This window comes from Pongo abelii, chromosome 1 (assembly GCF_028885655.2).
Source record: "Pongo abelii isolate AG06213 chromosome 1, NHGRI_mPonAbe1-v2.0_pri, whole genome shotgun sequence".
NCBI classification, from domain to species: Eukaryota; Metazoa; Chordata; class Mammalia; order Primates; family Hominidae; genus Pongo; species Pongo abelii.
Genome location: NC_071985.2, coordinates 180,416,087 through 180,429,676, shown reverse-complemented (window position 1 = coordinate 180,429,676; position 13,590 = coordinate 180,416,087). Strand labels below are relative to the sequence as shown.

General features: G+C 40.6%; 1 protein-coding gene across 1 annotated transcript in view; it reads left to right on the top strand.

Moving 5' to 3' along the window:
* ZYG11B (zyg-11 family member B, cell cycle regulator) overlaps positions 1 to 5,629 on the top strand; it is a 99,762-nt gene extending 94,133 nt beyond the window's left edge. Inside the window, exon 14 of the mRNA XM_009250261.3 lies at positions 38 to 5,629. Coding sequence (XP_009248536.1) covers positions 38 to 228 — 191 coding nt within the window. The 3' untranslated portion in view covers positions 229 to 5,629. The remainder of the gene's footprint in view (positions 1 to 37) is intronic.
* The last annotated feature ends 7,961 nt before the right edge of the window (positions 5,630 to 13,590 follow it).

The window sequence follows — 13,590 nt, the reverse complement described above, 5'->3', positions numbered from 1 at the left end:
TGTTTTGTGTTTTTGTTTTTGTTTTTTTTTTTTTCAGCTTCAAGGTATTGCAGCATGCTGATTGAAGAAGGAGGATTGCAGCATTTATACAACATCAAAGATCATGAACATACTGATCCCCATGTCCAACAGATTGCTGTGGCCATTCTGGATAGCTTAGAAAAACACATTGTGCGCCATGGGAGGCCACCTCCCTGTAAGAAACAGCCCCAAGCCAGACTAAATTGATAGCCATAAGTATTGGATAATTGAATCACAGGAATCCTTTTTGTGATTGGTCCATTTGGAATATCTTACCCTCCCTGATGTTTTGGGGGTTTCTATGACAAGAGTCATAAAATCAATTTGGGATTGATAATGTGTAGTACTGCCTATGTGAACAGTCTCTAATTTGTCTTGTGATTTTTAACTTATGAGTCAAGAAAGGTCTCTTCCTTTATCATTGCCTTTTAGGAAATTTTCCACATCTTTCGGTGTTTGAACTTACTTGTGCTTGAGATTCTACAGTTTTATGGTAAAGTTTGCACGAACCCTTAGGCCAGACTTTTCTGATCTCAGAGTCCCTTCCAGTCAATTTGCAGCTTCACATAAGCTGTTGACCTGATTTCTGACACTGCTTCAGTTGTAAATTTTATACTGCTTCTGTATAAAATGGCTTTCTTCTCTATCTGTGTATCTTTTATAAGATGTCCTTCTTAGTGTGAAAGAAGGGAAATGTGGATCATCTTGTGGAAGCTAATCACTGGCAGGAGCCTGGATGGCTGGCGGAAAGATGTATGAGAAAGAAAAATTATGAAGGGAGAACAGAGTGTAGGAACTGGGAATTGCTTTCATGGTATAGGTTTTAAAATGAGACAGGCTACCCTTCGGGAGCCCACCTCTCTTGAGGCGGTGAGCAGAAGCTTGTTCTCTATATTTATACCTAGAAGTGTGGACTGCTGGTTCCTGCACAGACTGCTGGTTATTCACTAGGAATATTTCCCCAAGCACCACAGTATAAAATATTACAGCACTCTGTGTTAAAGACTAACTGTCTACATCTCCATATGTTGTATTGTTGTGAAAATGTGATTTTAAAAAATTATCGCCAGTTAAAACTGGCTATTCTTTTCCTCTATTTCAAAGTCATTTTTGTTCAGTGGAATAGAGACAACAACATGGTGTTAACCTCTCAGTTAAAATACAATTGACACCAGTAAATTTTGCCATAAAAATTAAAATCTCTTGTTCAAAATATGTGTATCTTCTTAATGTGTTCATGTTAGAGAAAGTGTCCCCATCTCACTGCCAAAAATGAAAGAAAATAATTAAACTCTTTAAATGATTAAATGTAATGATTCTACTCGCAGTGCATAACAGCACATATTTTTGACGGATTATTTTTAAGACAATTACCTTTCCTTAAGGTATCTGATACAGTATAGTAAAGAATCACTTATATCAGTAATAGCACTTGAGAGATAGCAAGTCACCAAAAAACTTAATTTTCATTTAAAATTTTATTTTGTGAATAAGGTCAGTCTACAATCCCAGATAACTACATTTTTTTCATAGATGGCTGATGTTTTCAATAGAGATTTAAAATGGAATATTAAAATCATAGTGATTATTCAGAAGCATTTTAATTTAGAAAGGAGCTGGTTTATTAGTTCACTGATGACATTTTTTGACAAACATATTTTATACCATTATCACAATAATCAGACTTGAATTTTTTTGGAGTTCCTTCATGTGAATGAAAACTGAGTTAAAGTAGACATTTAGGTCCGGATGCAGTGGCTCATGCTTAAATCCCAGCACTTTGGGAAGCTGAAGCAGGAGGATTGCTTGAGCCCAGAAGTTCAAGACCAGCCTGGGCAACATAGTGAGACTCGGTCTCTACCAAAAAAAAAAAAAAATTTTTTTTTAATTAGCTGGGTGTGGTGGCATCTGGGAAACAGAGCGAGACACTGACTCAAATAAATCTCTAAATAGATATTTAGAATCACTGAAAACCATATTAAATGCTGAGTTAATGCTGACTTAATTGGCTTAAGGAATTTTTATAGGTGTAAGAAATTTTCACAGACTAAGTTTATTTCAGACAAAATAGAGAATTATTTTAAAAGTTGTTTTTTTTTTTTTTCCTTTTCTGAATGTTAATGTCTGAGACAAAGTTCAGAAAACGAGATGGCCTGTGGTAGTTTGGAAATTGCTAGATATGTTGACCGTTTCCAGGTCTTTTATCTAGTGTAGTTAAGGGAAAGCCTATTTAAGAAGTTTGGCTTCAAGTTTCTGTTTTATACTGTTCAAGACAAAAGTGCATATTTCTTTACAGGCTAATGCTAGGTTTTTGTCTTTACAAATTATTTTCAGAAATGGCTAAAAGTGTACAGAAAACAGTAAATCCCTTCTTTACTCAGAATAACTTCTTAATAGATGAAGCATCCAAAATACTTAAAAGCAAGGGTGGGCGTAGTGGCTCTTGCCTGTAATCCCAGCATTTTGGGAGGCCAAGGCGGGCGGATCACTTGAGATCAGGAGTTCGAGACCAGCCTGGCCAACGTGGTGAAACCCTGTCTCTACTAAAAATACAAAAATTAGCTGGGCATGGTGGCTTTTTTGCGCGCCTATAGTCCCAGCTACTCGGGAGGCTGAGGCACAAGAATCACTTGAACCCAGGAGGTAGAGGTTGCAGTGAGCTAAGATCGTGCCACTGCACTCCAGCCTGGGCAATGGAGTGAGACTCTTCTGGGGAAAAAAAAAATTAAATTTCCTACTTTTTTTCTTTTTATAGAGACAGAGTTTCACTCTGTTGCCTAAGCTGGAGTGCAGTGGCACAGTCATAGCTCACTGCAGCCTTTTGGGCTTACGTGATCCTACCCCCTTAGCCTCTGGAGTAGCTGGAACTACAGGCTAAATTTCCTACTTTGTAAACATCAGTAGTGGCCAGATACTTCTGAGTCTTAAAAGCATAATAATTTATTACATCCCAAATACATAAAAATTTGAGTGCCTTCGCAGTTGGGATGGTTCCTAAAATTGTGTATAGAATTAAGGCACAGAATTGTCTGTAAGGTCCTAAATCTGGCTAAAATACAGTGGATGTATATATTGGAATTATGAGGCATAAGTGGCCAGTATCTATAGTTAGAATCTACAAGGCCTCCCTTTTGCACCTGTAGACTAGAATGTAACTGTTATTGGTGCCTTTGAGTGTTATCTCTCAGTGGCTAGAGGTGCTATTTCAAGCACAATTTAGACTAGGGTTGAACCACTCATTGTTCAAATCATTGTTGGGCTCCAGTGTAAAATATCACTACATCAGTCCACAAGCAACAGTAAAGAAATCTAAAGGAAATGGAATTTGACTTTTTAGAGTATAATGATGTTCTAGGGCATAATGAGGAAAATTTTTTAAAAATAGATTATAATGATACATATTGGTATCATTGAGTAAAACAACAGATTTGAGCAAATACAATTAAGGCGTCTTATTTTTTGCATCAAGTAATTATTGCTGTGGTCTTTCTACTCCACAAAATAGTTTTTTCTTTTTGCAGTTGAAAATTAACTGCATTATTAACTAATTAATAAAATAAGTGGTATAAGGGATTAGTTTACCCTCAAGCCAATGACTCCATGGCTATTGATCTTAGTTAGTTTAGGATTTTTAAAAAGCATATCAGACCCCGTTTCAGGAATTGACTATAAATATTGCTTCTTGTCACCCCAGGACAGTAATGCCTTATAGTGGCACTAGTCACCTTAAGTAGATTACACATGATGGAGGTGAATAAAACTGCATGGGAATTTGCTTTCATGATCTATTTCATTTGCAAACGTCCACATAATCAAGTTTTATGTTTAAAACCATAGGTTTTATATTATCTAGCTTTAGGAAGTTGCCCTTACAGGTGGGACCTTTTGTGTTAATCTGTTTTCTCCCCAGTCATCTTATTTGGCTATGTTAAAAAAAAAACAAAAAACAAAAAAGAGAGAGAGAGACGATGTCTCACTGTGTTGCCCAGGCTAGTCTCGAACTCCTGGCCTCAAGTGATTTTCCCACCTCAGCTTCCCAAAGTGCTGGAATCACAGGCATGAGCCACAGTGCCTGGTCTTAGCTGTGTTTTTAATTATGCCATGCATCAACATAACATTGGGCCATCTTCCTGTCCCTTTTGAGCACATTTTAATGAAAACGTATTTTATGTGCTAAATTAGGTTAATTTACCGGAGATTTAGCTTAGTGTTTTTAAACGCATTATCCCTATAGAACAGTGTACAGCTGCACCCAGGGTTGAAAAGAGGTAGCAGGGAAAACAAACTTACACTCTTTGTATATGGTGAAACCCATCCCTCTCCTGCCCTCTAATGGTATGTTTACATTATTTGGTTATTATACAACGTTTATAGTGGTATAAACAGTATTATTAAACTGAAGGCATAAGTTAAAGGAAGTATGTTACTTTGAGCTGACATAGGCTCTTCCACTTTTATCTGTATTTTACTTATTTGGGGACTTTGTATTTGCTAGGGCTTCAGAATACTTTGATACAGCTCCCAGAGAGGTTTGCAAACTTTTGGTTTCCCTCTCAAATCCATGGTAGCAGTTTCAAATGAGTTTGTGGATAATGGATGTTTAGTCCTTATCATTTGCTGTGTATTGATAGTTTTTAATTTGCAGTATTCACTCATGAACTGTTTTATTTTAGGAATAATGCAAAACCAACCTTCGTTTCGGTGATGAGAATAGCCGTATGATAAGAGAATTTGCTCATTGTGCTTTAAATGAGTAATTGTTTTACCTTATTTAGTATTTCATAGACTTTGCATGATATGGTACACTCCTAATTATGCATTCTTTGGTTTCCAAATCTTAACCTAAGATACTTTGTTAACTGACTGGTAGCCTAAGAAAGAGACTTTTCTTCCTGTTTTTCTCTCTCCCCATTTTTTGGGGTAAGTTTTGCAAAGATCAGTGCTGCTTCTCATGACTCTAAAGTAAAGCTCTTTTGGATAGCACAGCCTAACTTTACAGCTAGACAGAATGGCTATTAAGAATATTTCCAAAATCCAAGTTTATCAAAATTATTTTGTGGGAAATCATAAATCTACTTTATTAATATTATGTGTTTAATTTTGGACTTATTTTGGGAAAAACTGTTCAAATGGGGTCCTTTTAAGCTTATTTTAAGCAGCCTAGAAGAAAGAAGCTACTTAGCTAATGAAAGCTGAGACACTTTAATAAAAGCAGGATCTTAAGAGCATTGTTTTTCCTTAAAAACTTTATACTCTCAGATAATCTGCAACAACAAAAATTAAGAAATCCCTGACTTTTGTAGAATTCCCACTGTCAAATTCTCACTGACTTATGAGTGTGAGAAAAGTTATCTTTTGTTTGAATTCTGATAGAACAGTTTAACTCCTTTCTAAGGATATAAAAAATTCATTGCAAAGTGTGTATATTTCAAAGACTCTCAATTATCTGGACTGAAGGCACTGTTCTCACTATGGCCAGATGAATGGGAGTATTCTGTACATGAATCATGCTATATTTTAAATCAGGACATCACTTAAGTATTAATGTTGTGTGTACAGATTTTTGTTTTGGGATTTTTTTTTGCCTAAATAAATGTTATAAATTTTATGTAAAGTGTGTCTTGTCTACTTTTATTCTAGACATTTGGCTTTAAAAGTTAATATTAATGCAAACTTCAAATTCCTTAGTGATCCACTTGTAATGACTGCTTTCTGAAAAAGGCTACTTTTACTGGAGAAGTTTTTATTTTTATTTTATTTTTTGAGACAGGGTCTTACTCTGTCACTCAGGCTGGAGTGCAGTGGCATGATCGTGGTGCATGCTACCACACTCGGCTAATTTTTTAATTTTTTGTAGAGACAGGTCTCCCTATGTTGCTCAGGCTGGTCTTGAACTCTTGTCCTCAAACTATCCTCTTGCTTCAGCCTCCTAAAGTGCTGAAATTACAGGTGTGAGCCACCACGCCCAGCCTGCAGACATTTTTAATACTGGAACATCATCCATTTCCTTTTTTGTTTTTTTTTCCCCACTCAGCGGTGGCCTTCAACATTCATTTCCTTAAATACCTATGCTAAGTACTATTTAAGTGTTGTAACTTGTATAACTTATAAATACTTCAGGGAACTTAAATTTACTGGAGAAGAGTAAATATTAAATAAACAGATAAATATTGCATAACAGTATATTACAGACCAGTCCTCAGTACTTGTTGTAGAGACAGAGAGCACACCTAATCCAGACTGGACACCCATTAGACAGTCCAAGAAGACTTCCTGGAGAAAAGATTTGAGTTGACATTCACACAAAGATTGAGATAATTAACTGGCATGACGTATATTGTTTAAGTGCACTTAGTGAGGGGGGATCCTAAAAACTGAAGTGTTATATTCTTATGTTAATATAAGGACTCCATGGCTGGGAAGAATCCTTAGTGATTTTAGTTTAAGAACCTTCATTTTACAGTTAAAGAAAATAGGTGTGGCTGGGCATGATGGCTCACACCTGTAATCCCAGCACATTGAGAGGCTGAGGTGGGAGGATTGCTTGAGCCCAGGAGTTCGAGACCAGCCTGGGCAACAAAGACCTCATCTTTACAAAAAATAAATAAATTAGGTCTACAGAGTATTCGGGAGCTGAGGTAGGAGGATTGTTTGAGCTTGGGCGGTCAAGTAGTCCAGCCTGGGCGACAGAACTAAACCCTGTCTCAAAAAAAAAAAAAAAAAAAAAGATAAAATGAGTTTGTTGAAGTCACATAGCAAGTCAGTGACAGACTGCACTACAATGCTTTTTTTCTTTTTCTTTTTTTTTTTTTTTGAGATGGAGTCACACTCTGTCACCCAGGCTGGAGTGCAGTGGCACAATCTCGGCTCACTGCAACCTCTGCCTCCCAAGGTTCAAGTGATTCTGCTTCAGCCTCCCCAGTAGCTGAGATTACAGGCATGCATCACCATACCCGGCTAACTTTTGTATATTTAGTAGAGACAGGGCTTCACCATGTCAGCCAGGCTGGTCTTGGACTCCTGACCTCAGGTGATCTACCCGCCTTGGCCTCCCAAAGTGCTGGGATTACAGGTGTGAGCCACTGAGCCCTGCCTGCACTACAATTATTTCCAAATTCTCAATATTGTGGGTTTTCCTCTCCGTGTCCCACCACGTTGGTGCACAATAATATGAGATTTTTTAGATTTGGGGTAGTATGTGATTAAGCATTAAATGAATGGTACAGAAAAGAACATGCTCCAAGGAGGAAAGGGGATTGACTATTCTTGAGGACGGTGTTAGAGGGCAGTGTTAGTGTGTAAATGCTATAGAGCTGGCCAGGCATGGTAGCTCACGCCTGTAATCCCGAGGGAGGTGGATCACCTGAGGTCAGGAGTTGGAGACCAGCTGACCTCAACATGGTGAAATCCCATCTCTGCTAAAAATACAAAAATTAGGCTGGGCGCAGTGGCTAACGCCTGTAATCCCAGCACTTCGGGAGGCCAAGGTGGGTGGATGATGAGATCAGGAGTTCAAGACCAGCCTGACCAACACAGTGAAACCCTGTCTCTACTGAAAATACGAAAATTAGCCCGGTGTGGTGGCGTGCGCCTATAATCCCAGCTACTCGGGATGCTGAGGCAGGAGAATCGCTTGAACCAAGAGGCGGAGGTTGCAGTGAGCCAAGATCGTGCCACTGCATTCCATCCTAGGCGACAGAGCGAGACTCCATCCCAAAATAAAAAATAAATAAATAAAAAATGAAAATACAAAAATTAGCCGGGCGTGGTGGCTCACACCTGTAATCCCAGCTACTGGGGATGCTGAGGCAGGGGAATCGCTTGAACCTGGGAGGGGAGGTTGCAATGAGCGGAGTTCACGCCACTGCTCTCCAGTCTGGGCTACAGAGTGAGACTGCATCTCAAAAAATAAATGCATGCTTTAGATTTGTTAATGAATGGTCACTACAAATACTACTGCTTCACCAATAAAAATGAGATTAGATGTGTTAGGGTGATTGTCAAGTTTGTTTTGTTTTGAGATGGAGTCTCACTCTGTCGCCCAGGCTGGAGTGCAGTAGCGCAATCTCGGCTCACTGTGACCTCCTCCTCCTAGATTCCAGCAATTCTCCTGCCTCAGCCTCCCGAGTAGCTGGGACTACAGGCATGCACCACCATGCCTGGCTAATTTTTCTATTTTATTTATTTATTTTGTTTTGAGACAGTTTTGCCCTTGTCGCCTAGGCTGGAGTGCAGTGGCACAATCTCGGCTCTCTGCAACCTCCGCCTCCTAGGTTCAAGGGATTCTCCTGCCTCAGCCTCCCAAGTAGCTGGGATTACAGGTGTGAGCCACCACGCCCGGGTAATTTTTGTATTTTTATCAGAGACGGGTTTCACCATATTGGCCAGGCTGGTCTCGAACTCCTCACCTCATGATCCGCCTGCCTCAGCCTCCCAAAGTGCAAGGATTACAGGTGTGAGCCACTGCACCCGGCCTAGCATAACTTTCACAGATAATTTAAAGTCTGTTGTGTAATGATAGCCTTTAAAGTAGAATTTACTGTAGAGCCTATTATGAGGGAGACATTTCTAATTATTGCCTCTTTTATTCTAAACCATGGTAAAAGGACCTAACAGATGATGTCCTTGTAGAAGAGTGAAGGCCTCCTGGCAGTGTTCTCTTTAATCCATGATGTGGGTTAAGAGGAGTTTTGACTGATTATGAGGCAATGTATGTACCATTAAAGTTTGTCACCTACATTGGGCCTTCATCTTTTATCTATTAAAGTATAAGGTTATTCATGTATAAGGCTGTCTGCAAAAATCCTTCACAAATAAAAGTATACCCTATAAGTGCACAAAACAGACCCTCTTTTCATTTCTATTGTTCATAGAAGCATAAGCAAGGAAAAAATATTCAAAGATAAGAGTCTCATGATAGTAGAAGTCTTGATCTGTGATCTTGGGAAAAGCTGTTCACATCAAGGATGCCATCTTCTTCTGAGGAGAAACGTTTCTAGTCGGTTTTACCTTAAGGGTTCCAGTGGGTGTACTGTTCCAGGAGTGTGGAGGGACCCTTTTCAGTTGTGAGATTATGAACCCAAGGTTCAAGGCTCCAGAGTTTTGCTATAGTGTGGACGACAAGGACAATCTTTCTCTGATGTTCTCAGAAGATCCAATCTTCTAGGCCAGGCGCAGTGGTTCATGCCTGTAATCCCATCACTTTGGGAGGCCGAGGTGGGCGGATCACCTGAGGTCAGAAGTTCAAGACCAGCCTGACCAACATGGAGAAATCCCGTCTCTGCTAAAAATACAAAATTAGCTGGGCGTGGTGGCGCATGCCTGCAATATCAGCTACTCAGGAGGCTGAGGCAGGAGAATCGCTTGAACCCGGGAGGCACACGTTGCAGTGAACCGAGATCGCACCATTGCACTCCAACATGGGCAACAAAAGTGAAACTGTCTCAAAAAAAAAAAAAAAGATTCAATCTTCTGTAATCCCAGCACTTTGGGAGGCCGAGGCAGATGGATCACCTGAAGTCAGGAGTTCGAGACCAGCCTGGCCAATATGATGAAACCCCATCTCTACTAAAAATACAAAAATTAGCCGGGCGTCGTGGCTCACACCTGTAATCCCAGCTACTCGGGAGGCTGAGGTAGGAGAATCACTTGAACCTGGGAGGTGAGGTTGCAGCGAGCCAAGATCGTGCCATTGCACTCCAGCCCGGGCGACAAGAGCGAAACTCCATCTCAAAAAAATAAAAAATATAAAAGAATATCCAATCTCTGGGTTCTAGATTGTGAAGGGATTGTCCTTAGTGACCCATAAAAAGCTTTCTTTACCTGGTGAAAATACACTGTAGCATAATCTACTATTATAATATCAGCCCTCATGCATGTGAAAGCTTTTATACAACCAGAAAACATGCACTGAAAATGACAATACAATGAAATCCCTTTATAAAGTGGACCATCAGGTAGGCAAATACACTTGAAGTTTTGATTGTCTTCCCAGAAATATGGAAGCAAACATTGGTTTTAAACTGTTTCCACAATTTGTAAGTCAGTGCATCAATATAATTTGGATTATTTTATCTTTTCCATGACGAGTCATGGAATGCAGAACCTTTAATAACAAAAGCTTAAGGACTCAGGAAGGTCAAGGTGGCCGTCGTGGTTCTTCATGAGTCTATGCTTAACACTGGACTTAGGTCCTATTGAATACCAGTTGTTTCTCCAACATAGGTGCATGGCACTGATAACTAATGGGTTATCACAGGTAATTTGACTTAAACCATGGAGTTCATTCAAATTGCATATTTAAACAATTTTAGTATTGGCTGATTTAGCATGATAATTTAGAGCTTGATTTTGAAAGGTTTGTTAAATAAATACCAAAAGTTTAAAACATTGAACATTGAATATTACAAAATAGAATCTTAAGTTACTGTAAGTCATTCATTTAGCCAAAATGATAACTTGAAAATTTCTTTTTATTTTTTTGGAGACAGTTTCACTCTTCTTGCCCAGGCTGGAGTGCAATGGCATGATCTTGGCTCACTGCAACCTCCGCCTCCTGGTTTCAAGAGATTCTCCTGCCTCAGCCTCCTGAGTAGCTGGGATTACAGGTGCATGCCACCACGGCTGGCTAATTTTTGTATTTTTAGTAGAGACGGGGTTTCACCATGTTGGCCAGGCTGGTCTGGAACTCCTGACCTCAGGTGATCCGCCTGCCTTGGCCTCCCAAAGTGCTGGGATTACAGGTGTGAGCCGCAGCACCAGGCCAACTTGAAAATTTTTAAAAGGAAGAAACATTATTCTGATAGCAAGGAGATTAAACTTTCCAAACAAGATCCAATGAAGATAGCATGAGGCCAACTGACTGTCTCCTTTCCTTCCCTTCCCCGTTTTTCTTTTGTAGTTTACTTAAATGGTAAACAAAAATGCCGAGCCTTGGAAGAACAGGGCCAGGAAAGGGGGTCTCTGGTGCCTTCTGTTTTTCCCAAGGACTCCAGGCTGTTAGAACTTGAATATTCACTTTTAATTAAGCTGACTTTTAACCATAGCACTCTTTAATAACATCCTTTTAAAATGTCTTATTACCCAATTTTAGCCAGGCCAAAAGGCTGATATTCCTGGCTTTTGAACTTTACCAAAGGTGAAGTTAAGGACTCAGGAAGGTTCTCAGAGAAAGGAAGATTTAAGATAGTCAGTGGAGAAGAGACTAGAGACGGTCATGCAGATATTAAACCGGAAAGGACTTACTTCCTAAGCAGGGAATTGAGCTAGTGTGAAAGGGCAAAGCCTTGACTACTGAGCTACAGTACATGGCAGTCTTTTCTTTCCCTTCCCAGAAGGAGTTTAGAATAGTTAATTTTGAGCTTGCAAAGGCTTTTAGTTAAAAGATAATTTTTAGAGCTAACTATGGCAAAAACCCTAAAATTCCTGTTCCCTGGAAGGCAAAGACCAAGAGAAAGTATTGCCACATGATTACAAGGTCAAGCTCCTAAGGACATAAAACAAGATGGAGACAGTGATTTTTACCATTCATTCAACCATTTGCCCAGAGAGAGAGAAGCCAGAAATTTGACTGGTAAGAAATTCCTGGCTGAGCATGGTGGCTCACGCTGTAATCCCAGTACTTTGGGAGGCCGAGTCGGGTGGATCACGAGGTCAGGAGATAGAGACCATCCTGGCTAACACAGTGAAACCCCGTCACTACTAAAAATACAAAAAAAAAAAAAAAATTAGCCAGGTGTGGTGGCGGGCGCCTGTAGTCCCAGCTACTGGGGAGGCTGAGGCGGGAGAATGGTGTGAACCCGGGAGGTGGAGCTTGCAGTGAGCCAAGATAATGCCACTGCACTCCAGCCTGGGCGACAGGGCAGAACTCTGTCTCAAAAAAAAAAAAAAAAAATTCCTACCCTTTTGCCAGCATGCCAGGCTTCTGGGTTCCCTTTCCCTGAGCGGCCCTAGTGACTCAGCTTCCTACACCATCACTCTGGGGGCCAAGCCGCATCATAAAAGAAAATTATCTTTCTTCGTTCTGGCCAGAGCAAGAGACGTGTGACAAAACAGACATTAGTCACTGTGCTTAGCACCCAATATCAAACTGACAGAGCTCAAACTTGCCTCTGGTTGTGCCCCATCATCGTTAATCCAACCTCCGACCAGGGATTTTCAACCTGTGGTCTCTGGGCAAGATGGTTGCCCTGAGTAATAGAAAAGATAAGCAAGGGAGCCGGGCCAGGCAAGGTGGCTCACGCCTGTAATCCCAGCACTTTGGGAGGCCAAGGTGGGTGGATTGTTTCAGCTCAGGAGTTCAATACCAGCTTGGCCAACAGGGTGAAACCCCGTCTCTACTAAAAATACAAAAAATTAGTTGGGCGTGGTGGTGCATGCCTGTAGTCCCAGCTACTCAGTTGGCTGAGGCAGGAAAATTGCTTGAACCCGGGAGGCAGAGATTGCAGTGAGCCGAGATCTTGCCACTGCACTCCATTCAGCCTGGGTGATAGAGCAAGACTCCATCCCAAAATAAAAAAAGAAAAGAAAGGGAGAGAGAGAGAAAAGCATTGCCTGCGGCAGGGTTGGGAAGGTGAAATGATCAGGGAAGCCAGAGAAAGACCCACCCATTGCAACGACTGAAAAGTTCAGGCGGCTGCTTCTCAGTAGCAAAGGGATCTTTTCCAGCAGTCTCGTCAGCTCTCAAGTTTCCCCTTTTAGGGAGAAAAACGCTCCCCCGTCCCATGATCCTGACATGCCTAATGTTCACTCACAGCCATCAGCAAAGAGTGCAAGGCAGATTATTCCAAAGAGAATAGCAGTTGACATGCTGTAGTGCCAAACCTGTTCTTAGCCAAAAGGGGCTTTACCAAGAGCCCTCATGTTTAAATGTACTTCAGTGCATTGTTGTTCATTTGGAACATTCCACTGTAAGTTACCTTTAGTAAGATTTTGCCATTTCGCTGCCTCCCAGGCCTAATGTGTAACCCAAAAGGAACTCAGTTTTCCAGAAATTAAGGATCCCATTTTCCCATTTTTCCCTAGAATATTGACTTTACTCAGGTTCTCTTGATTAACTAAGCCAATGATTTTTTTTCCTACCTAAGTATGCACAAAAAATGAAACAAAGGGGCAGAACACAAAAATCCATGTGAATTTTCAAAAGCCAAATTTTATAACCCCTGCAATATTACTGCTTACTACCAGTTCCTTTCTGACCCAGTCAGATGTAAGAGGCCTCTAACTTGATCCAAGCCAGTTAATTCCCAGATCAAACCTGTTCCTGAACCCAGTCCAGTTTCTGTCGCAACTCCAAACCCAGTTTGGATCAGAAATTTTCTCAAAGAAACTCCAAAACACAAATCCATGGAGCTCCAAAATCTGAGAGGGAGCTTACCTATGATCCCCAGCCACTCTGAGAGATCCATGGACACAAAAGTGGGTCCTGCATTGTCTTCACTCAGCACTCCTGGGGGTGCTAGAAGCTCCACTTCAGAACCCGCTTCTGACACCATCTGATAAAAGAAAAACTTCAGCCGAATTAAATTTAAACAAGTTTAATTGAGCAATGAACCATTCGCGAATCAGGAA